At 68.2% G+C, this 22688-nt stretch overlaps 1 protein-coding gene across 2 annotated transcripts in view; it reads left to right on the forward strand.

Moving 5' to 3' along the window:
• LOC111149846 (BR serine/threonine kinase 2) overlaps window positions 1–22688 on the forward strand; it is a 57842-nt gene that overhangs the window by 30785 nt on the left and 4369 nt on the right. For both annotated transcript variants that reach the window (XM_022507148.1, XM_022507149.1), the window contains exons 2-16: window positions 4636–4730; window positions 5852–5937; window positions 8450–8590; window positions 9194–9310; window positions 9852–9885; window positions 10071–10139; window positions 10306–10452; window positions 11509–11540; window positions 11871–12035; window positions 12148–12245; window positions 12325–12475; window positions 16262–16322; window positions 17075–17282; window positions 17881–17929; window positions 21337–21460. In XM_022507148.1, coding sequence (XP_022362856.1) covers window positions 4636–4730; window positions 5852–5937; window positions 8450–8590; window positions 9194–9310; window positions 9852–9885; window positions 10071–10139; window positions 10306–10452; window positions 11509–11540; window positions 11871–12035; window positions 12148–12245; window positions 12325–12475; window positions 16262–16322; window positions 17075–17282; window positions 17881–17929; window positions 21337–21460 — 1577 coding nt within the window. The remainder of the gene's footprint in view (window positions 1–4635; window positions 4731–5851; window positions 5938–8449; window positions 8591–9193; window positions 9311–9851; window positions 9886–10070; window positions 10140–10305; window positions 10453–11508; window positions 11541–11870; window positions 12036–12147; window positions 12246–12324; window positions 12476–16261; window positions 16323–17074; window positions 17283–17880; window positions 17930–21336; window positions 21461–22688) is intronic.

Genomic DNA, 22688 nt, shown 5'->3' on the forward strand with positions numbered 1-22688 from the left:
CGCCACATTTCATGGGCCACACAGGCCAGCGTGGTGCCGTGCAGGTGGGGCCACGTGGCTGGGAGGCTGGCTTCCAGGAGGTGGGGGCCCTGGGGGTCCTCTGGGAGGCTGCAGTCTGGAGAGGCCGGGTGACAGCGTGGCAGGAAGAGGCTGCAGGGAGCCCTGCAGACGGCCACCGTCCTGCGCATGTGGCCTGTGCTCACTGCCTCTGCCCGGGAGCTGCTCCCAAGAGCTGGGGGCGGGGCCTCTGCAGCCCCCACCCGAGTCCTGCTCTCCTCTGGGCTCAGCTCGACGTTCAGCTTCTCTGGGAAGCCCCCTGGGCCAGCTGGCTGTGGGGCCCACGGTCTCTGGCTGCCCACGCCAGGCTTGTCCGGTGACAAGGCCTTCGACCTGTGGGGAACACTGTGCCTGGGCCTTGCCGTTCTGGTTCCGCCTCCAGACCCGGGCGTGTGGGTCCTGGCCTTGGCATGGGGAGCTGCTCCATGTGGGGCCAGTGGCCAGGGCAGGACCGCCTGCAATGTCTGGGGCTTACCCCAGTGAGGATGCCGGGCTGGCCCTTGGGAGCAGAGCCTGGGAAGTTCAGGTCCCATAGAAGGTCCAGGGCAGTGGCGGGGCGGGGGCTGTGCAGAGCACGGGTCCAGGTGGCTCCCAAGAGGAGTCTGTGTGCTGATGTTGGGGGTGGGTGTTCCCACTCCCTTTCCCACCCGCAGTCCCATGTGCCCCTACCCATGCCTGCCCTCTCCCACCTTCTCCTGCTGCCCTGCTGTGGGCAGCCCAGCCCTGAGGGGAGGTGGGGCGGGCTCAGGGCCACCAGCCCTGCTGACTCATTTTCCCAACAACTGGTGTGGTGCCACCTCCCTCCCTCCTTCCAGGAGAGCCCAGACAGGAGGGGTGACAGGGCCTGTCCACCCCGGCAAGACTGGCATGTCCGCTGTGCTGGGCCCTGGAGCCGGCCCCCTTATGTGCCCACAAATGGGGCCCCCCAGTGACACTGGCCACGGAGGCAGAAAATGGGTCCACTTGGCTATGCTTGTGGTATGGGAGTTGGATGCAGGGCCCCAGAGGTGCGGCAGCTCGTGACGGAGGAGGGACGATCTCCCATCCCAGGTGTTAGCGACCCTCGGCACGGCCCTGTGAGGGCCAGCGGCTGGACACTGTTTTCTCCCGAGATGTGGACAGAGCGTCACGCTGCCATGCCCCTCCGTTCTGGCTCAGCAGAAGCATCCCCCCTCCCCGCGCCACGAGTCTCCCTCCCCAGAACCTGCAGTGGGAGCTCTCCCCGGGTCCCCTAAGTCCAAGGACCCGCTGACACAGCGTGGGGGCGGCTGATGTGCGCACACAGGCGGGGCCCTGCGAGGGCACCCCAGGCTCGGTCAGCACCGCGGACAGTGGCTGTCCTTTTCCTGACCAGGCTCCTCCCCGGGGGACTCTGCGGCATGTGAACCACAGCTCACCACCCGCCAGCCTGCCCGCATCCCGCATCCGCTCCCCCACCTTGCGGGCCTTCCTCGTGGGCCCTGCGCGCCAACACCGACTCCCACCCCCTCCCTGAATTCCCACCCTCTTCTGGGCAGGGGCAGGAGGGACTGCGGGGGTGGGGGGAGCAGCAGGTGGGCCTTCTGGCAGAAACTCCTGGCCCCCCCGAGGGCGGGAACGTGTGGGGCTGGAGGGGGCAGGGGCAGTCGAGGGTCCGGGAGTCTGGAGGGTAACTGAGTCCGTGGGCGTGGGCGTGGGCGGCCTTCCTGGGTCTCCACCTATGCAGGCGTTTGGTGATTTGGATGAGAAACGGCAAAAACAGTCACTTCTCCCTCTGCTCCCCCCGCCCCGGACAGGAGCTGCAGGTGCCCTGTGTGCGTCCCTTTGCAGACTCTCTGGGGCCGGTGGTGTTCCCAGGTGCCTGCAGAGACCGTGGCATTCATGTGGCCCCGGTCCACGGCCAGCTGGAGTGGAGTGCCGTGCACCTCGCAGGCTCCGGGCTCCTCTCTGCGGGGGGCCCTCGACACCTGGCCCATGGTGGACACTCAGACTGTGGCTCTCCCTGATGCGACACCGTCACCTGCGCCCAGACCCCTGTCCAGACCAAAGGGAATTTGGGTCCTCCTCTGGGGGCTCCCAGGATGCAGGGCGCTCCAGCAGGGTTTTTTTCTGAAGGGCCACGGCCAAGAAGGGGGGGCAGGTCAAGGACGAACCCCAGGAGTCCACTCAGGACTGGCCCTGCAGCATCTGGCTCCCCACTGCTCTGGGGCCGCCCTGCGTGGGGCTCGTCCAGCGCATCTCTTCCCCCGGGCAGCTGGGCAGCGGCTGGTGGTGCGGCCGCCGCATTCCCTCGCGTCCCACGGTGCCTGGCGCGGCGCTCGGTGGCGACACCAACGGAGCGACTTTCTGCTTCTGGACAGCGTCCTGTCCCTTGGATGCCCGTTTATTTTCCTTTTCTGGAAGCAGGATGACATTTCTCCCCACATGTCTGCGATTCCTGCCTCCTGAGGACCCGTGTGCACGGCTGTGTGAGGTGCGTCTGTGGGCGCGTCCTCCTGGCCGTGTGCCCATGACCCTGGTGCCCGAGCCACGGTTCCCGAAGTCCTTCCTGTCCAGAGACGCCCCGTCCCTCCCATTGTTCAGCGCGGGAACGGCCCAGGGCTGTGCCCACCTGAAGTCGGGAATGCAGCGATGGCGTTCGGGCCTGGGGGGTCTCTCGGGCTCCTGTTCCAGCTGTCTCCGGCCTGTAGCTGTCTCCTCTGGGGAGGTGTCTGGCTGCCTTGTCCGGCGTCTGTCCTGGGCCCTTCCGGACTTGGAGGAGCTTGTCTCCTATGGGGCGGCCGCGCTTGCTGCTTGTCTCCCTGGTACCGCTGTCCCGTCAGCCTTGTCCTGGGGACCTGTCAGGCACGAGTTTTGCTTCTAACTCTGGCTGGTGCCTGTGGTCTGGGGGCTGGGCTGGGGGCAGGGAGTCCTGGGCCTCCAGCCCTGAATTACAGACAGATGCCAGCAGCGCCCTCCCACTGGGCACTCGGTGCTCTTCCTGCTGCCCTGGAGTCACAGGGCTTGGGGCCAGATCAAAGACAGCCGGCAAGAGGCCCTGGGGACTGCAGGCCTCCCTGGGGTGGGAGCCGGGGGTGGGGGGGCTCAGTGGGCACACCCTGCCGGAGCCCAGGAGCCCATCTGTCCGTCCCTGAGTGTGCACACAACCCCCACCTGCCCTCTGGGCGAGCGCGGCGTCCTCTCTCGGCCAAGCTCCCCAAGCACACGGAGAGGCTGGCCCGCAGGCCCACCCACCCCAGCACGGGGCAGGGGCAAGAAGCCATGCTGGGAAGGACAACTGTGACCATGTTCCGTGGAAGGACACAGAGGCCACGTAAAATTATGGACGTGTGGTCTGTTAAGGGAAGGTGTTTTCTGCACACGTGACAAGGAATTCATTTCCCATAAAAATCGAGGGGCTCGTGCAGGTTGGTAAGAATCCCCCCGACCCAGGCGAAACCCAGCAGCTGGTGAGCATGACGAAGAGGTCAAGGTCACGGTTAAAGCAGCAACAACAGGGGGCTGGGTCACCCCAGAACCACGGGGTGGGCATGTAGTCAGGGTCCCGACTTTGATGGAGTCTGGCTAACACAGCGCAGTGTCCCTCAGTGTTCACAGGAAGGGCGTCCCAGGGTTGGGGGTGTGATGCCAAGGTGAATGGGGTCCCCTGGCTCCCCTTGGGCCCCCAAGTGCTGGAGGTGGGTCCAGCCATCGTGATAGCTTTCACGTGCCTGCCTAGGAATGAAAGTCACCCTGGGGATGTCGGAGTCGGGGGCCCAGGCTCAGGGATGGAGACGGGTGTTCCTAGGCCCCAGGCCACAGAGCAGTACACCCAGAGGTCTGGAGGGTGCTGGCAGTGGCCCGGGCTGCAGTGGGGGTGGGGCTGCTGGTGGCCCCAGAGGGCCAGCGAGGGGAGGGAGGAGAAGTGGAGGCTTGGGGCCGGCGGTCGGAACTATCGCAGGGTGTTGGGCTCAGGTCCTGGAAGTGGAGCCACGAGAAAGAGTGAATTCGTGTTCTGCCCCATGGGGGGCGGCCAGGGGTGGGGGGCGTGGGGCGTGGAAGGCTGGGGTGCTGCTGTCCGGGGAGCAGCCTTGGGCCCGTCCTGCTGTCCTGGAGACGGCAGCGACCAGACTCGGGGAGCCTCTGTCCAGAGACGTGCAGGCTGAAAGGAGGTTGGGGGGTCGGGCGGCAGAGGCCGAGCATCCTGGGGGTGGGAGAGGGCCCTAAGGGAGCCGGGGGTGGCCCTGAGCCCGAAGACACCCTGCCTCCCCCACTGGGGATGGCTGGGCAGTGGCTGAAGGCCTAGAGTTGGGGGACTCTGGGTTCCACGACCTCCAGAGCAAGGGCGCCTCAAGGAGGTCAGAGGGCTGGTCCCAGAGGCGGGGGCTGCGCTGCGGGGCAGGGGCACTGCAGGACGGAGTTGTCCTGGCAGGGATCAAGGAGTGCGGGCCGGCAGACGGGGGCCGGGGGAGTCGGCAGGAGGCGCACTGGGCCGATGGGGGTCGGGGCAGGGCTCAGAGCCCGAGGGAGGGGTGGGCGGAGGGCGGGGCGGGAGCGGGGGGGGGGGGCCCTGCTGGTTGGGGCCCTGGCTGGGGTCTCAGGGGCTTCTCTACCCTGCAGGCCTGGTGAAGCTGGGGATTCACTGTGTCACGTGCCAGAAGGTGGCTATTAAAATCGTCAACCGGGAGAAGCTCAGCGAGTCTGTGCTGATGAAGGTGAGCCCGGGCCGGCGAGAAGCCGGGCCAGGCGGGTTCCGCCCGCTGGGCGCTATGGGGTGCGGCTGGGCGCTTTGCCCGCCCGCTGGGACGGCCTGCGGGGCCTCGGTTTCCACAGCTTGACTCAGGAGGGGCCCCTGGCTCTGAGCAGGGAAAGAGAACGGGAGGGTTCCCCAGGACCGTGCAGCCAGTCCCGCTTCCCATCCTCCCCGCTCCCCGGTCCCGCGAGCCCCTCACGTGGTGGAGTCTGGGCCCCTTTGGTTCCGGATGCTCAGCGGGAAGGGCCTCAGGTTCCCCAACCTGCCTGCTCGCCTGTGGGGGAGGAGCAGTCAGATCTGGCCGGCAGGGGGCATGCTGCGGGGGGCGGGGGTCCCTGTCTCCACGCCTGCCCCTGCCTTGTGGACTGTGCCACACATGGCCTCCCAGACATCTCCCAAGGGGGCGGGTGGGGCCGGTGTGCCAGGAGGGCAGTGATGGGCTGCCTGGGGGGTGGAGGCTGATGCGGGGCTGCTGACTCGGAAGAGGACCTGGTCGGAGGGCAGGGAGGGACTCGTGTGGGCCCCACTGGGGAACCCTGGGGGCCACGCGTGGGGCAGTTGCAAGGGGAGGTGATGCTTGCTTGGATGGGAGCAGGTCGACCCTGACCTTGCCTTGGACAGCACCTGGGCCTCATGTGTTCAACTGGGGACAGTGTTCTAGATGCCCGTAAGCGCTCCAAGCCAGAGAGACGAGAGTTCGATGGCCAGGGCCTGGGGGTCTAACCGGGTCCCACTCTGCTGGAGGCCTGGCAGGGCCTGGGTGGAACGACCGGGAGGCAGCTCCTTCATGGGATGCCCCTGGGTTGGGATGGGCCAGCCCACAGGGGTGCGGACCCCATCGTTAGGCCGGCCCTCCTCCAAGCCTCCTGCTGCCCCCATGACCCCGTCGAGGCATCTAGGGGGCATGGTCCGCTCGAGCCCTCTGCCTCCCCACCAGCCAGAGACCCGTGGAGGGCAGGGTAGCGGGGTGCTGCTGTCCCCCACAGCCCGGCCCCGGGGCTGCGGGTAGGAGGGGATGGGGTGGTGGGTGGGGGGAGCTGGGCAACAAGCCTGCCCCCAGCTGGACCTCTTCTCTCCGTGCAGGTCGAGCGGGAGATCGCCATCCTGAAGCTCATCGAACACCCCCACGTTCTAAAGCTACACGACGTTTATGAAAACAAAAAATATTTGTAGGTATTGCCGGGTCTGGAGAGCCGGGGTGGGGCCTCGGGGAGGGCACAGGCAGCCCCCTGGGGAGGGGCCCCGGTGAGCAGGGAGCTCCCGGGAGGCTTCCACGCTCAGCGCTCCTGGCCCGGACCACGGCAGAGCTCTCAGCTTGAACCACCCAGGGGGTAGGGCTCCCTGGAGGCGGAGGCTGGCAGCCTCGGTCATGCCGCAGGAGCCCCTTGGCCCCAGCGAGCTACCCGCAAGCCCTGAGACTCTGCCAGGGCTCCTGGGGACTCTCCCCATTCCCACGGAGCTCCCCTCTGCTCCTTCACGGGGCTGAGACCCCAGGCCGGCCGATGGCTCACCAGGCCCCTCACCTGACCGGCTGTGCCACCCTCTCCGGGATGTCCGGCTCCCGTGTTGCTGAGAGTGGCTGACCTCGGAGGCCCGCGGAAATCTCATGTCCCAGGCACACCTGGGTGGGAAAGTGGAGCCCCCCCCGCCCAGATCACCAGCTGTGTGGCCTCCCTGAGCTCACCTGGGCTGTGGGTGGCGGACCCTCCCAGGGTCACAACAACGGGGTGCCCAGCCCTGTCAGTACCGCTTGTGTGACCTCAGGAGGCCCAGCCTGTGATGCCCAGGCCCTCGGGCGTGTTGGCACTGAGTGAGGAAACTCGAGCAGGGGAGGGGGCCCTTAAGGGCTCCGCTCCAAGCGCCAGCCCCGGGGAAGCCTGGGAGCCTGCTGGCCCAGGTGGCCGTCCACAGCCCGCCTGTACCGTCCTGGGCTGTGGGGTTGGGGCGCAAAGCCGGCCACAGAGGGCAGCCCCGGGGCAGGAGGGAGGCTCGGGCACATGGATCGAGGACGGGCCCTCAGTCCAAACCGAGGGTGCTCCGATAGTGCCTCTCTCTCTGGGCCTCATCAGTGGCGTCCCCACTGTGCCAGCTGGGACCTCAGTGTTTGCGGGTAGGGTGACGGGAGCCGGCTGGTCAGTCCAAGTGTGAGGTCCTGGGTGGCAGGTCCCGGTCCTGGGGTCCCTGATGCTGTGGGCAGGAGGAACCCTGCCCCCTGAGACACTCCTGCATGACCCCCCCACCGTCGGCCTGACTGGGGTCCACCTTGCAGTGTCCAGTGGCGTCCCATGGGTTTGGGGGCAGGTGTGGTTGGCCACGTGCACACACAACGCGCAGGAGATGCGTCACATCTCATTACTGTGGAGATCCTCGTGAGGACAGACCTGGGGCGGGGAGATGACAAGCAGAGCCTTTGGCCCCAAGGAGGCCACCTTGGCGGGGGGCTGGTCAGGAAGCAAGGGAAGGCCTAGGACAGCAGCCCAGTGGGGGCAGGAGAGGCACAGCCCAGGCGAAGGCCTGGTGACGGGGACACCACGCCCAGCACGAGGGGGATCGGGTGGCCCAGCTGGGTCCTGGAGGTCCCTGCACGCTCCCTAGGACCCCCCAAGCCCAAGGCCGCCTGGGGAGCCTGCAGCTGGAGGGCAGTCAGGGGTCCCTGCCAGGGGGGCCAGCCCATGCCTCGTGCTTTGATCGGACCCTCCCGCTCAGGAGCGGGGTGGGACCCCCAGGAGGGCCCCTTCTGCCTGAATCCTGCCTTTCCAGCCCCCTGCACTCAGCCCCCCTGCACTCCCACCCCCACCGACCCCTCCCTTCCTGCAAGCCCCGCTCTGGAGATACCCCCTTCCCAGCACCTCCGCAGGGTCCTGCAGGTGTCCGCATCCGCACATCTCAGGGGCCGTGCTGTGCCCCTGCCTCGGCGTCCCTCCCTCCCTGTAGCCGCCATCACCCTGCAGCCCCCGTCAGCGGGCCGGACACGGAATGCCCTGCCCCCACCATGGCCCTGGGCCCCCCCGCCAGTGGCACGATGCAGCAGAGGGGACGGCACGAAGGGGTGGCAGAGGGGAGTGCCGGGCCTCGAGGCCACTGGCCCACCGTACCCTGTCACAGCCCTTCTGGTGGCCCAGCCTCCAGCTCCTGCACCAGTCTAGGCCACTAGGCTCTGGGGAGCCGAGACGGGGGTACTACCCCCCCGCCCCAGCCAGCTGGGCCACGCCTACCTTTCCCATCTGTTTCCCTGGGGACCCCTGGCCCTGCCCTGTTCCAGAGTCTTGCTCACCCCATTTAGAGGTCCGGACTACTGGCCAGGCCTCCCTGAGGGCCCGAGTATCTGAATCATGCCCCCGCTCTGGGAGCCCGAGCTGGGTTAGCCTGGGAGGGCCTGGAACGGTCACAACGTGGGGGTCAGCCGCCACAGTGCCCCTCAGCCAGGGGGCCGGGGGTGGCCCTGAGCCTGGAATTCCCCACAGCAGAGGGCTCCCCCCATGGCGGTGCCCGAAGCAGGCCTGCCAGGAGGTGGGGGGTGGGGGCTCGTGCCCAGGGTGCTTGAGGCTGGGACAGGTGGGGGGTGGCGCTGGGACGGGGTGCCAACCTGCGGCCTCTGGCCAGTGCTGCTGTGGCTGAGTGGCCCCAGGGCAGGTGGGTCGGACCTCGTGCAGCCACCCGACGCCCACCTGTGCCCCGCAGATACCTGGTGCTAGAACACGTGTCTGGTGGGGAGCTCTTCGACTACCTTGTCAAGAAGGGGAGGCTGACCCCCAAAGAGGCCCGGAAGTTCTTCCGGCAGATCATCTCCGCGCTGGACTTTTGTCACAGCCACTCTATATGGTGCGTGCCCCGACCCCCGCCAGGTGTCCCCAGCCCCAGCTAGGTGCGCCTCTGTTCCCCATGAGGGACACCCTCATCCCCCACCAGGTCCCCCCACCCCCAGGTCCCCCCCACTCCCTACAGGTACCCCCACCCCCATCAGATAACCCCCCAACAGGTACCTCTGCCCCACCCTTGTGTTCCTCCTCTGCCCCTGGAGCGGCGGCACACGTTTTGTTTGCCCACCCCCTCCAGGAGTGTCTGGAAGCTTCCGCTAGGTGTCCACCCCAGGCTCCAGGAGCCCCTCCTCAGGTTTCTCGGGGGTCTTGGGGCCAGGCCAGTCTGGATTGGGGGTCCCGGGTTGGCCCTGGCGCAGAGCACTTATGGTGGGGAGGCCCCAGGGAGTAAAGCAAAGCCTGCCTTGGGGCGGGGAGCATGTGGTGTGACCCCAGAGGGTCCCTGTTTCTCTGTTCCCGAGACCACAGCCACCAGGACGGTGACTTCCCATTGGCTGCCTGTGACATCACCAGGCTGGGCTGCCATTGGCCCCACGCTGTGCAGATGGGCTTCTGGGGAGGGGCGGCAGCTGGGGGACTGCTCAGCCTCAAGCCGGCCGCCTTCCAGCCACAGGGATCTGAAGCCGGAAAACCTGCTGCTAGACGAGAAGAACAACATCCGGGTGGCCGACTTCGGGATGGCGTCTCTGCAGGTTGGCGACAGTCTGCTGGAGACCAGCTGCGGGTGAGTGTCCGGCCCCGAGGCCCCCGCCCGCCCTGTCCACGCTGCCCGTGGTCGCGGCTGCCCGACCGGGACGGCCTGGAGCTCCAGGGCCTCTGGCTGTGCTCCCGGATTTCGCGGCCAAGTGCGATGCCGTGAAGGGACCCCACCTGGTGACCCTCCAGGCCCGCCCCCCCTCTGCTCCCCAGCCCTGGGAGGCGGGTCCCACCCCAGCGGCTGCCCATGTGCTCCCTGTGCGCTCAGCCCTGTGGTGCTTCCCGGGACGCTCCTCTCCTTCGACCAGGGCGGCAGGCAGACCGCCGGGAGTGTGGCGGAGCCCACAGCCTCCTGCGCCTCAGTCTTCCCCAGAAGCGCGCAGTGGGGATTAGGTTGTGAGGGGCTTGGCCCTACCTTGAGCCTCCTGCGGGGCGTCTCCTGCAGGCAGAGCGTGCCTCCAGACGTCTCCACTGGTCCTGGGGGGCAGCCCCGAGGGCGGGCAGGCTGGGGTGACCAGGGCCCACAGCGGGTCCCGATCCCCGGGCCTGACGGCTGCTTTTGCCCGCAGATCCCCCCACTACGCCTGTCCCGAGGTGATCCGGGTGAGTAGCCGCTGCCCCCCATCCCCCGCCTCGTCACCGTCTATCCAGGGGGCTTCGCCGCCGGAGCCTCGCAGCCCCCCACGCCCCGGGCCCCAGCCGACCCCCGCCACCCGCCCCCCGCGCCCGGGGCCCCAGCCTCTCAGCGGAGGCCGGCCGCTCACTGTGTCCCCCGCTGCCGCCCGCAGGGGGAGAAGTACGACGGCCGCAAGGCGGACGTGTGGAGCTGCGGTGTCATCCTCTTTGCCCTGCTGGTGGTGAGTCCCCTGCCCCCCGCTCCGCCCCCCCCCCCCCCCCCTCCGGGTGGTGAGCCCCTGCCCCCCGCTCCGCCCCCGCCTGCTGGTGGTGAGCCCCGCGCCCCCGCCACAAGCCCTGTGCGCCCCGTGCGCCCCTCCCTCGGTAACGGCCGGTCCCTGCCCGCAGGGGGCTCTGCCCTTTGATGACGACAACCTGCGACAGCTGCTGGAGAAGGTGAAGCGTGGCGTGTTCCACATGCCCCACTTCATCCCGCCCGACTGCCAGAGCCTGCTGCGCGGCATGATCGAGGTGGACGCCGCCCGGCGCCTCACGGTGCGTGCCGCGGCCTCCCGCTCCCTCCGACGCCGCCCCGACCCCCTGCGCGGGGCCCTGCCGGGGCCGGTGCCCTCCTCGGCGTCTCCTCCCCGGGGCAGGACTGGCGCACGCCGGGGGCCTCCCCCCTCCCCGTGCCCGTGCGGGGTGTGCGCGTGTGCACGAGCACTGGATAAGCGGGCACAGTGTGCGCGTGCACGGGCGTGTACCTGCGTGTGCATGGGTGTGGACAGGGCTGCGGTGCCTGGCAGGGGAGCGTCTGCTGATGCGGCCCCCGTGTCCTGGGCTCTCCGGGGCCTGGTCAGTGTGAAGGGCTCCTCACGACCACTGCTCCTGGCAGGTGGGCTGGGGAGGGTCCAGGGAAGCTGGTTCTCAAAGAAGGCCCCCGCTGGCCACCTCCTGCCTCCCTGGGGCTCAGCTACTGCCAGGAGGGCCGGTCCCCAGAGCGATAGGACTTCTCTGGCTGTTCTCTCTGGGACAAGGGCGACCCAGGGCCCAAGAGGCCACCCTCACCCACCCTCCCCAACCAAGCTGTCCCCAGGGGAGCTGGGGAGAGAGCAGGGCTGGCCCCCAAGCCTCCTGCTCACACCTGCACCCAGCCCCTTCCTGTGCACAGGAGGGCCGCCCTGGCCGCTTCCCCTGCCCTCCTCCCTTGACCTCCGTCCCAGAGCCCTGAGACCTCAGAGGCCACTCTGCTTTCGTGCTCACTCCTTCTGCCACCCAGGCCCCCCAGCCTTGCCTGCGGCCCCCCGGCCCTGACCACCTTCCTTCTCTCTCTACGTCAGCGTTTTCTCTTCCATCTGGGGTAGGCAGGGTCCGGGTGCTGGCCTGGAGCCTCCGGGAACACAGCCCCTCCCCACACTCTTCCCGCCCTGCACCCACATTGTCCCCCATGCCCTGTCCCCATCCGCCAGCCCCTTCCTCCCCTCCTCCTGTCCTCTCTCTGCACACTCCTGCGCTCCTCACTCCCTGTGCTCCGTGCTCCCCACCCCCGCCTCCTAACGTGGGCTCGTCTGTCCCTCCTCGTACTAACTCCCTGTTTCTCTTTCCTTGTAGCTAGAGCACATTCAGAAACACATATGGTATATGTAAGTAGCTTTTCCTCCCACATCACCTGCTTTGCCTGTCACCCGTCACCGTGGCCTGGAGGGCCTGCTAGGGAAGGCGGGGGGTGACCCAGCCCAGCGCAGGCCTGGCCCTAGCCTCAGCCGCTCCTGGCTCTCCAGGGCCCCGGGCCGGCCTGCGCTGGGCTCGGGCAGGACGCAGGAGGCGTGCAGGGGCTGGGCACAGGGAGAGCAGTAAGACTCGGGGCCCAGGAGGGGGTGGGCCCCGCCCTCCCGGCACCTCGGGGTGGGGGCGGAGGAGGCCCAGGCTGCGGAAGGGGTGGGGAGTGACCCCAAGGTGCCTGTCGTCCGCAGAGGGGGCAAGAACGAGCCAGAGCCAGAGCAGCCCATCCCCCGCAAGGTGCAGATCCGCTCGCTGCCCAGCCTGGAGGACATCGACCCCGACGTGCTGGACAGCATGCACTCGCTGGGCTGCTTCCGGGACCGTAACAAGCTCCTGCAGGACCTGCTGTCCGAGGAGTACGTCGGCAAGGGCTGCGGCCTGGTCTGGGGCGGCGCGGCGCGGGGCGGGACCCCTCCTGGAATGCACTTGCCTATCCCTCTCGCTGCCCCCCCCCCCCCCCCCCCGCAGGGAGAACCAGGAGAAGATGATTTATTTCCTTCTCCTGGACCGGAAAGAAAGGTACCCGAGCCACGAGGACGAGGACCTGCCCCCCAGAAATGAAATAGGTACATGGTGGCAGGGTGGTCTGGCCCCATGCTGCCCCTCCCAGGCCCAGGCCGGGCCCTGACCCCTGTCTGCACACAGACCCTCCCCGGAAGCGTGTGGACTCCCCAATGCTGAACCGGCACGGCAAGCGGCGGCCTGAACGCAAGTCCATGGAGGTGCTCAGCGTGACGGACGGCGGCTCCCCGGTGCCCGCGCGGAGGGCCATTGAGATGGCCCAGCATGGCCAGAGGTGCGTGCCTTCCAGGAGCTTCCAGTGCTCTGCCTCCTGGTGGCCTGGCCTGGCCGGTGCTGGCACCCCTCGTGGGCTGTGCTGGGCCTGGCATGGCTCATCTCTGCCCCCCCGGGCCCCGGGGCTGCGCTAAGGCCACCGGGTGGGGACCGACGACACTGTGCCGGGCTGCTCGGGCTGGACTGGACTGAGCTGAACTTGGCTGGGCTGGACTGGGCAGAGTGAGCTGAGCTGGGCTGGACTCCACTGAGCCGGACTGGGCTGGGCTGGACTGAGCCGGACTGGGCTAGACTAATCTGGTCTGGGGTGGGCTGAGCTGCACTGGGCTGGATTGGACTGAGCTGGACTAGGGTGGGCTGGACTGAGCTGGTATGGGCCAGACTGGGCTAGGCTGAGCTGGGCTGAACTGGGTTGGGGTGGACTGAGCTGGACTGAGTGGGGCTGGGCTAGACTGGGCTGGGCTGAACTGGGCTAGACTGGGATGGACTGGGTTGGGCTGAGCTGGACTGGGCTTTGCTCTGTTGGCCTGGGTTGTACGGGGCTGGTTGGGCTGGACTGGAGTGGACCGGACTTGGCTACAGTGGGGTCAGGCCGTGTTCAGAGCCACCCAGAAGGCCTGTCCCCATGTGATGCTGGCCCTGTGTTTGGGTCCCCTGTGGCAGTATGGGGGTCAAGCACAAGGAAGGAGCCTGGACACCAGCAGGTCTGGTCTGTGCCAGCAGCGCCCCCTCGAGGAAGGAAGGGTGACCTGGTCCTGCAGAGCCTCGGCTCATTCTGGTTGGCCAGGCGGGGCCCTTGGCCAGTCCTCATCCTGGCCCTGGGCAGGGCCTGCACGGGGAGGGACCCAGTGTTCCTGTCTAGGTGGGGGCTTTCACCATACCCCTGGGACATGGAGACACAGCTGTGGGGGTCCCAGCTCTGAGGCTGCCCCTGGTCAGCTCGGGGCTGAGCGCTGGGGACAGCTGGGCCTCTCAAGGTATTTGCCTGGAAACGGCCACCATCAGAATAAAACTGGGCTGGTGGTTCTCAGCTCCCTCGGTGGTCCCAAGCCTTCCCTGGGGAAACAGGCTGGCTCCAGACCACCACGGCCCCTGCCCTTGGGATCTGGCACTGGAGGGGCTGGTGAGGGTGGTGGAGAAAAAAGTCTCTGCTAGCTGAGCCGCTGCCCTGACTGTGCCTCGTGTCCTGCCTGTTGTGGGCGCCCTTGACCCCAGCAGGCCCCCAGGGCGAGAGGCTGCCTCTCCCCAGCCCACCTTTCCTGAGCCTCGCCCCTGCTCTCCCAGTTGACCTCCCAGTGTGGCTGAGTGCCAAGGTGGGGCCCACTGCATCCTGGCCACCCCACCTCCCTCCCTCCTTGTCTGCCTAGAGGAGGGGCCGGGCACGGGAGGCCGCCAAGCCCAGTGTCTGCTCCGCCTTCCAGGCCTGGCCGCCTGGGGGCCGGAGGAGCTGGGACAGGGTCCACTGTGGACCATCCTGGCGGTCCCTGGTGAGTCCCTTCCTGCCAGCTCCTCCCATGCACCCCTGCCGCCCCAGGCCCTGCTTCTTCTTCTGGCTTGGCCGCTTGGCCCTGGGCCACAGCGGGCCGCTGGCCAGGGCTGGAGGGGTCCTCGGGATGGTGGTGGGTGCTGGGCACCTCCAAGGCCTGGCCAGGCCCCCCGCCAGCAGGTCACCAGGGTGGGGTGCGCCATGGCCCCAGCACTCTCCTGCCTGACCTCCCCTTGTGTCCGCGTGCCTGGCCTTGGGCCAGGTAGGCCATGCCCAGCTTGTGTGGGGCTGCGTGGAGGTCCAGCCTCCCGGGCCGCCGGGTGGGGCTGCGTCAGTAACTCTGTTTTCTCACTTTGTTCCTGCTGTAGTAAAGCAGTGTTCAGTAAAAGCCTGGATATCGCTGAAGCCCACCCCCAATTCAGCAAAGAAGACAGGTATACACCCTGCCCGCCCATCCCCCACCCCCCAGCCCCAAAAACGACGCTGGGCCTGGTGGCAGGGCCGGGCCTGAGGCCCTGAGGAGGCGTGGGCTGCTGGGGCAAGGCCAGTGGCCAGCCTGACTGGGTGGGGAGACCCACTGCGCTCTCCCTGCCCGGGGATCCCCGAGAGTCTGCGGGCTGCGAGGCCTCTTCCGCGTGGCCCTGCTTCCCCTCCCCTTCCCCATGCTGTGCTGCCCACAGGGGCCAGAGTGGACGCGGCAGACCAGGGCCGTGGCAGGCTCTCCAGGAGGTGGCAGGAGGCATGACAGTTTCTTGGGTCTCTGCATGGGGCCTAGCGTTCCTGAGCCCCCCAGCCCTGTCCCTGCAGGGCCTGCTGCCCGTGGGGGACGGTGGTCGGGCCCCACCTGTTGCCCCCTGCCTGCTCCCGTACCTCTCCGTGCCCCCGCCTGCTCCCCGCTGGCCTCTCGCCGCCCACCTGCCCTGGCTGCTCTGCGCGCAGGCCCCTCCTTTCTGTCACAGGCAGGTGCGGCCTGGTCAGACAGGACCGTGTGGAGGCGGCTCCCCCCCCGCCCCCCACTGCTGCTTCTCTGGTCTCCTTGTGCCGAGTGGCGAGTGCATGGCTGGCTCAGCGGCAGGCAGCTCCCGGCGCTGGGCCTTGCTCTTGGCGGCTGCCCGGCTGGCCTGTGGCTGCCGGGGTGGGCCGCAGCCGGACGGATGGCCCCCACTCCCCCCCAGCGTCTGAAAGCTTTGGACCCAGGCCTGGCTCTGGGTACTGTCCTGGCTGTGCGCGGGCCGGGCTGGGGGACTGGGGACAAGGCCAGACCACACCCTGTGGTGTGTGTGGCGGCTGTGTCGGGCGGTACAGTTGGAGGGTCCCTGCCACAGGGCCCGCAGATGCCGGGGCCCTGGTCGGAGTGGGCTCAGCGCCTCCCTGAGGCCCAGGGACTGGGCCGGTGTGTGAGTGGGTGGGCGAGGGCCCTCTTGGGGCTGGGCTGCCTGGTGCGGGCAGGCCTTCCCTCTTTTCCTCCTCTCTCCTGGGGCTGCCCTGCCCCCCCGCCCCGCCCCATTTCCTTCCTCGAAGGGAGGCAGGTGCCAGCACCCAGGGCTGAGTGAGCACGGTGAGCCTTCCCTGAGGCCGTGTGGTGCGGCGGAGTGAGGCTCCTGCCTCGCAGGGTGCCTGGTTCTTGCCCTGCCAGGTCTGTGGGCCCAGTGGGGCCAGCGGCGGACCAGGCTCGTGGTCCCAGCCGGTGCTCACCCCAGCCTGGCCTTGCCCCAGCCCTCGGGGTGCCAGTGAGGAGAGGGCTATGGGCTGGCGTGCTGCGGGCAGCTCTGGGCCGGGCAGGTGGGCCGTGAGCATGGAGGACTGGGCCAGTGCCCACTTGGTGGCCCACACGCTAGGTGGGAGACTCTGTCGAGCACAGGACTCGGGGCCTGTGACAATTCAGCTTTGGGGGTTCTGGCCGGGCTCAGAGCACCAGGGGCTGGAGAGTGGACCTGACACGGGGCTGGACGCAGCTCCCAGGAAGCACCCGTCTCCCCTCGTCCCTCTGTCCATCCAAGCCCCTGACAACACCCTTGCTGAGGGCTCCCTGGAGCCATCCCGGGCCTGGGCCTCCCGCCTGGAGGAGAGGAGCCTGAGACGGGCATCCAGCCACCCCACTGGGCTCGACGGGGCCCTCCCTGGTCCTGGGAGAGGCGGGGCGGGGACAGCAGGACAGTCCTGTGTGCGGCCAGGTGTGCGCAGGCCAGGGCGGCCTCAAGGCTCTCGGCCGGGGCTCCGGCCTCTCGGAGGGTCGGCCCGGGGGAGAGAAGCCGGGAGCTGTGGCCGCCCCGGCTGACCTGCCCGCACCGGTGTCCACAGGTCCAGGTCCATCAGTGGCGCTTCCTCGGGCCTGTCCACCAGCCCGCTGAGCAGCCCCCGGGTGAGCCCCCGCCCCGCCCCCCAGCTCCCAGAGGCCCAGCGTGCACCGGTGGGGGGGGCAGGGAGGCTCCCAGAGCCTGGGCTGGGCCGTGCCCCCCCACCTGCTGCCGCCCCGGTGGTTGCTTCTGCTGTGGCTAACTGCACGTTCTTTTGTTTTGTTTCTTTGTTTTCTCGTCTGTTACTTGTTTTCTTTTACGGCAAATGCTCCCACCCCCCCACGCCCGCCTGTCCCCGCTGGTCCTGCCTTGGGGTCCTGCTTGAACGTTTCTTTCGGGTCCTCCTGGTGCTGTGTGTGTGCATGTGGTGGGGGGGCGGCGGGTGCTCGCATGGCGGACCCTCGGGGACCCTCGCGCTCTGCCCCCTGCCCTCCGCACCACCCTGTAGCCTGTTAGAAAGTTTGCCCTGCCCCCCCCACCCTCCGAGAGCCCCTTCGTGGCCTGCCCCCTGGCCACCTCCGCGGAGCCGGAAGCTTGCCGGAGCGCCTCTCGGCCCGGACACGTCCTCCCTCCACAGGCCGCCTCGCGGCCCAACCCCAAGACCCAGACCTTGCCGAGCAAGGCCAAGCTGACCGACAAGCCGCTGCAGGGCACCAAGTCCAACCCACTCCCGGCCGGCACCCAGGCCCGACCCCCTGTCCCGGGGGGCCTAGGCCCCCAGCTCGCCCTGCCCCCGGGCCCGCCGACCGTGCCGGCCTCTACCCGGCTCCTGGCCGCCGGGACTGAACCAAACACCAAATCTGTCCCCACCATACAGGTGACCCCTCACCCCTCTCCAAGGGGTAGTCCCCTCCCCACCCCTAAGGGGACGCCTGTGCATACGCCCAAGGAGAGCCCGGCAGGCACGCCGAACCCCACGCCCCCGTCCAGCCCCAGCGTCGGAGGGGTGCCCTGGAGGACGCGGCTCAATTCCATCAAGAACAGCTTCCTGGGGTCGCCCCGCTTCCACCGCCGGAAACTGCAGGGTCAGTGGAGGGACGAGGGGTTGCCGCTCTGTGCTGGGCCCCGGGGAGCAGTTCGTGTCCTCTAGGCCTGCACAGGCCCAGGCGGGGCCTCCAGATGGCTGCTCGCTCCCAGGCTTGCCCGCTGCGCATCGGGGGCCTGGTGGCTGTGGCCTTGGGGCCCCCCTCAGCTCCTGGGCTTCTCTTCAGCCCAGTGATCACTTGAGGCCAGGCTCCTTGAGCCCTGGGGGGACAGCCCGATGACAGGCAGGTGGGGGTGAGGGCCATCCGCAAGCCTGTGGGATGGGGTTGCGGGGGGGCAGCCCGTTGCTGAGTGCCAGGTGTCAAGGCTCAGTGGGCGCTGTCAGGCCATCCGAGCCCGCAGCACAGCCGATGGGTGGGCATGGGGGCCAGTGCCATCTGTCGGGGGACAGCAGGGCCAGCTGGAGGCCAGAGCAAGCCTGGCCTGATTATAGCACCAGAGGCTGGGACAGCCCCATGGCCTTAGGCTCTGGCAGGGGCAGGAGCCCGTGGGCTGGCTTGTGGGACCACAGTCACAGTGTTGGGGCGGGGGGCGACAAGGGCAGGGCGGTCATGTCTTTTGTCCTTCCCATGTGCACAGTTCCGACACCAGAGGAGATGTCCAACCTGACCCCAGAGTCGTCTCCAGAGTAAGTGGCTGCTGCTCAAGGTTGAGGGGGAGCCCCTGGCCTCCATCCCAGTGCCCAGACACTGACGTGGCGGGGGGAGGGGCTGTGCTGGAGCCTCCCACATGGCAGGCCAGGGGGCCTTCGAGGGCTGCAGGGCGAAGCACCCCAGCCCCTCCAGGTCTTCTCTCCTCTCTCCCTGTGCCCCTGGGCTTGCCCAGGTCCCCCCTCTACCTCCCGCCTGGGACGCCTCCTCTCCAGCACCCACAGCTCTGTCTCAGACACCCGGAATGCCAGGTTAGGGAGCAGGACTTACAGTGCAGAGGGAGCTGGCTGGCTCCTCCTGGCCCTGCTCAGAAGCCACAGCCTGGGGCCGGCAGGAGGCAAGGGACGGCACCGCCACGCCTCGGCAGGGCTGGGGCTTGCCCGCTGAAGGCTCCTGCCGGCACGCTGGGGGAGCCGTGTGGACCAGAACCTGAGCCTCATGGCAGAGGTGCTCACCCTGCTCTGGACACGGCTCAGCCCCATCACGGGGAGCCCGAGGAGGACCAGTCTGTGGGGTTTGCAGTGGGGTAGCCTCCAAGGAGGCCTGTGCTGGGCAGAACGGAGGTGGAATGTGGCCAGAAACTTGGGGGCTCACGGGGACGGAGCGTCTCAAGGTGAAAACTTGGCGCCGGCCAAAGAGGATGAGGAAGAGCCGTGGACTGGCCTGGCGGGAGCTCGCGTCCAGGGGAGGGTGGTTCAAGGCCAGGAGCAGACCAGGCCCTCTGCGGACCTTCGCCAAGAGGAAGGAGCCGCCCGTGGGAGGCGGTGGGTGAGCAGAGCCGCAGCTCAGCCCACGGCCAGTCTGGACAGGGAGGACTCGCTGGAGCGGCCCTGCCCGCTCTCCCCGCCCCAGCAGCGGCCTTGGTCCTGCAGCCTCGGGAAGACGACGCACACAGGAACCGAGCTGTGGATGCGGGGCAGGGCTGGCGAGGGCACAGGCAGCCTCCACAGAGGCCACAGTCTCGTCGCCAAGCAGAAGTGCCACCACGTGGCTTGCTCTGCATGAGGCGGGCTGACTCCTGGGCCGCAACGTGTCGGGGTGAGGGATCCCATCCCACCGTTAGTGCCCCTTGGCCAAAACGTCCTGCTGTGTCACGCACTCGCAGACACCCTTGTAACGGGATTGTTGGGCGCTCAGGCTGGTTGGGCCCCACGGCACCTGACACCAAGTCGGTGCCCACAGCCTCCCCTCCTTCCCGTCCTCCAGTCCCTCTGGAGGCCTCGCCGCCCCCACCCCCAGGGGTCCTGGCCAGCGCCCACCGCGTGGCAGGTGTGGCCGATGGGACGGAGCCGGTTCGCGGTGGCCCCAGAGGCCTGTGCAGCTAATGCCTCGGCACCGCCTCCTATGGAGGACGCGCTCGCCCGCGGTGTGTCGGGGTCCGCGGGGAAGCTCCCGGGACAGCGTGTGTGCGTGAGTGTGCAGGTCTGGGGGCTGGCAGGTCTGAGACCGCAGATTCAGCAGGTGCAGGTTCCGGTTTGGGTGACGTCACAGCCCTGAGTGTGACATGTGCCGGTGGGGAATTCACGCTGTGGCGTTGAGTAGAACTTGGGGAAGCTGCAGGCTGTGCTCCAGAGGCCTTCACCTGCTTGGACGAGGCCCACCACGCAGGGAGAGTGGTCTGCTTTACTCGGAGAGGCCCAGCGGCTGCCTGGATGGCCCGGCCCGCATTGAAGTTGGTTGGCACCGCCTCTCTGGCTCCTTCAGGCTTCTTCCGGGCACGGGACTGCCTATTACGCCAGGCGCCAAACTGCCAGCTCCCACACTGCAAATAAGTCGTTTTTGGTGCTGTTCTTTCTCAAGGGAGGAGAAGCAGAAACCCTGTATGCGGGTCCCAGAACTGCCCCTCTGCGTACTTGCTGGGCTACAGGTGCTGGGGCACGGCGGGGAGCAGCTGGACCCAGAGCGGACAGTGGGCAGGACGGCAGGATGTGGGGAAGGAGGTGGCCGGTGACCAGGAGGTCCGGCAGGACATGCATGCCCGTCGTCCCCGTCGACCCCTCTGCGCTGTTGCTGGGCCGGGATCCCTGGGCCGAGTAGAGGCTGGCTGTGGAACCGGGCACGGAAAGGGAAATCACGTGCTTGGGAAAGGCACCGAGAGGTGCTGGAGAATCTGCCCTTACGGCTCCCCCTGCCAGCGCTGATGCCCACGCCGGGGCAAGATGCTGGGCCGCGTGGGCCGAATGGGAGTGTCCATCGGCAGAGCCGCGAGACGGCAGTCAGGACACGTTGGCACTACTAACTGGCAGATGGCACCGGGCTCAGCAGCTCTGACACCACACACTCCACATCTCGGGTTCGGTGGGTCAGGCCCCGGGCCGGCCCAGTAGAGCCCTCCACCTTGCGGAGTCCGTGGGCTGTGGTCACCTCCAGGCTCAGCTGGGCCAGGACCTGTGGCCAAGCTCCTGTAGTCGTCGGTGGGATTCAGGGCCTGTCGGCTTCTGGGCCAAGGGCCTCTCCATCACGATGCAGTGAAGACCCGCTAGCAAGCATGAGGCGCGGCCTCGGGTGCCGTGTTCTTGGAGGTGACATCCGCCACTCATTCTGCTTGGAGGAAAGTCCTGGCCTGTCCCCGCCTCAGGGAGGGTGTGCAGGATCACGGGGCCAGCTGAGGGCACCCATGCTAGTGTGCACGGCAGTGAGGGGTTGCAGGCCGCATGGGTCAGATGCAGATGCTGGACAGAGTAACAAGGCTGGACGGAAGACAGGACAGGAAGGGAAGCCCTGAGCACCAGTGAGGGAGGGGCTGCGTGCAGGAGGGTACACCGCTGACCCGCCCAGCACAGCACTGGGCTTTAGAACAGCCTTTGTGTCCCAGACTGACCTGGGCTGGGCAGCAGGCCGCTGAGTAGCCCCTGGTCCTCGAGGACGGGGTGGCCGGGGGGAGCCGAGGCTGTCCTACCAGATGGGAGCGGCACGTAGCATCCCGAGCCCTCAGGCCCCACTGTCCATGCAGGGTCTCTCCTGTCCACTTGTCCTTGTGGGTGCAGAGCTCCCCCACCAGCCCCGACCCCATAGCCTGGCCTTCCGCATTACCCCCACCCCCCATACAGTCCCAGGGCCGGGGGCACATTCTTCCAGGTGGCTGCAGGACTGTTGCAAATTGCCCCAAAACTTGGTGGCTGAAACAGAGAGGAGCAGGACTGGGTGTCAGGGTGTGCTCTGCTGTCCTTTCTGGTGGGTTCTGGTGGGCACTGCCCAGGCCCAGGCAGGCCTGGGGGTATGGGGCCAGGCTGAGACCGTGGGATTAGCATTAGGGCTGCAGGGTCAGGGCGGGAGGAGGCGGGGGCCAGGGCAGGAGTTGGGGCAGTAAGCCGGCCCTGCCCAGGAGGCTCGGCTGAGAGCACACCCTGATGGGAGCCGCCCTCTGCCCCCTCCCCTCCCCCAGGCTCGCCAAGAAGTCCTGGTTCGGGAACTTTATCAACCTGGAGAAGGAGGAGCAGATCTTTGTAGTCATCAAGGACAAAGCCCTGAGCTCCATCAAAGCAGACATCGTTCATGCCTTCCTGTCGGTGAGCCTCCCGCCCGGCTGGGGACACGCGTCCCACTTGGACACTGGCTGCCCGGCTGGGGACACGCGTCCCACTTGGACACTGGCTGGAGCCAGACGGGTCGCTGCACGGGCCCTGGGCTGGGGAGGGAGGCCAGCTGTCATCATGAGCAGCCCTGGCTGTGGGAGCACCAGGGACGGGGACAAGCGCGGGGGTGGGGTGGGGACAAACTGAGACGGAGTAAAGCACAGGCTACTCATGGGGGCGGGGACCTGGGGCCTGCACACAGGGACCTCTGCCAAGTCTGTCCCAGGGGCCTGTCTCCAGCTCCCATGCACGCTCCCCCATCCCCCACCCCCCATAGGCTGCCGCCTCCTAGAGCCCCTCTGGCTCCCTGAGGCCAGGCTGTGCTCAGGCCCTGGGGGCGCTCCATCCGTGTCTGTGAGATCCCGAGCGCGCTAGAAACAGAAAGCCCTGAAGGTCTGCTCCCAGCGTCCTGCAGGGGGCCTGGCCCGGGGTGGGGTCCCCCGGGGATCAGAACGCGCCCCCCCCCCCGCCCCGTTCAGGGCTGGGACCTGTCACGGGTTCCTTCAGCCTGGTGTGGCCTCAGCCCAGGTTCCCCAAGGGCCGGGGGCCCACCTGCCATGGTGGCCTGCTCGCCTCCATAGGACCCCTGGTCTGGGCCTCCCTCTCCATCCGCTCCTGCGAGACCCTCCCTGGTTCAGCCTCCCGGCATGGACTGGGCCTTCCAACTGCGAGGCCAGCACAGCACTCCTGGGCTGCAGAGCCCTGGCCTGGGGTGACCCCTCCAGGGCCAGACGGCCTCCTGACTTGGTTTCAAGGGCATTTCCCCCGCTGCTCGTACGCCAAGTGCTCAGGGGCCTCTCTGCCCATCCTGGGAGCGGCCCCTTTCCCAAGCCCACAGAGCAGCAGATGCCGCCCTTGGCAATGGCCGTGGGGTCCCCGCCTCAGAGGCAGCCACCCTGGTCCTGGCTGCTGCTTCGTGGGGTCTCCTCGACCCTGTCTCCCCCAGCCCTCTCCTCTTCCACTCTGCTCCCACGTCCCCAGCCCGCACGCAAGCCGAGAGGCAGAGGTCCCAGCCCGGTCTGCGGGGATGCAGCGGTGCGGGCGGGTGCCCCGCACTCCCACGCTGCCCTCCCGTCCGCACCCCCGCACACCCACGCCGCCCGCACCCCCACACCCCCGCACCCCCACGCCGCCCTCCCGCCCGCACCCCCGCACACCCACG

Source organism: Enhydra lutris, unplaced genomic scaffold, assembly GCF_002288905.1.
Source record: "Enhydra lutris kenyoni isolate GAN:26980312 unplaced genomic scaffold, ASM228890v2 scaffoldscaffold22, whole genome shotgun sequence".
Taxonomy (NCBI): domain Eukaryota; kingdom Metazoa; phylum Chordata; class Mammalia; order Carnivora; family Mustelidae; genus Enhydra; species Enhydra lutris.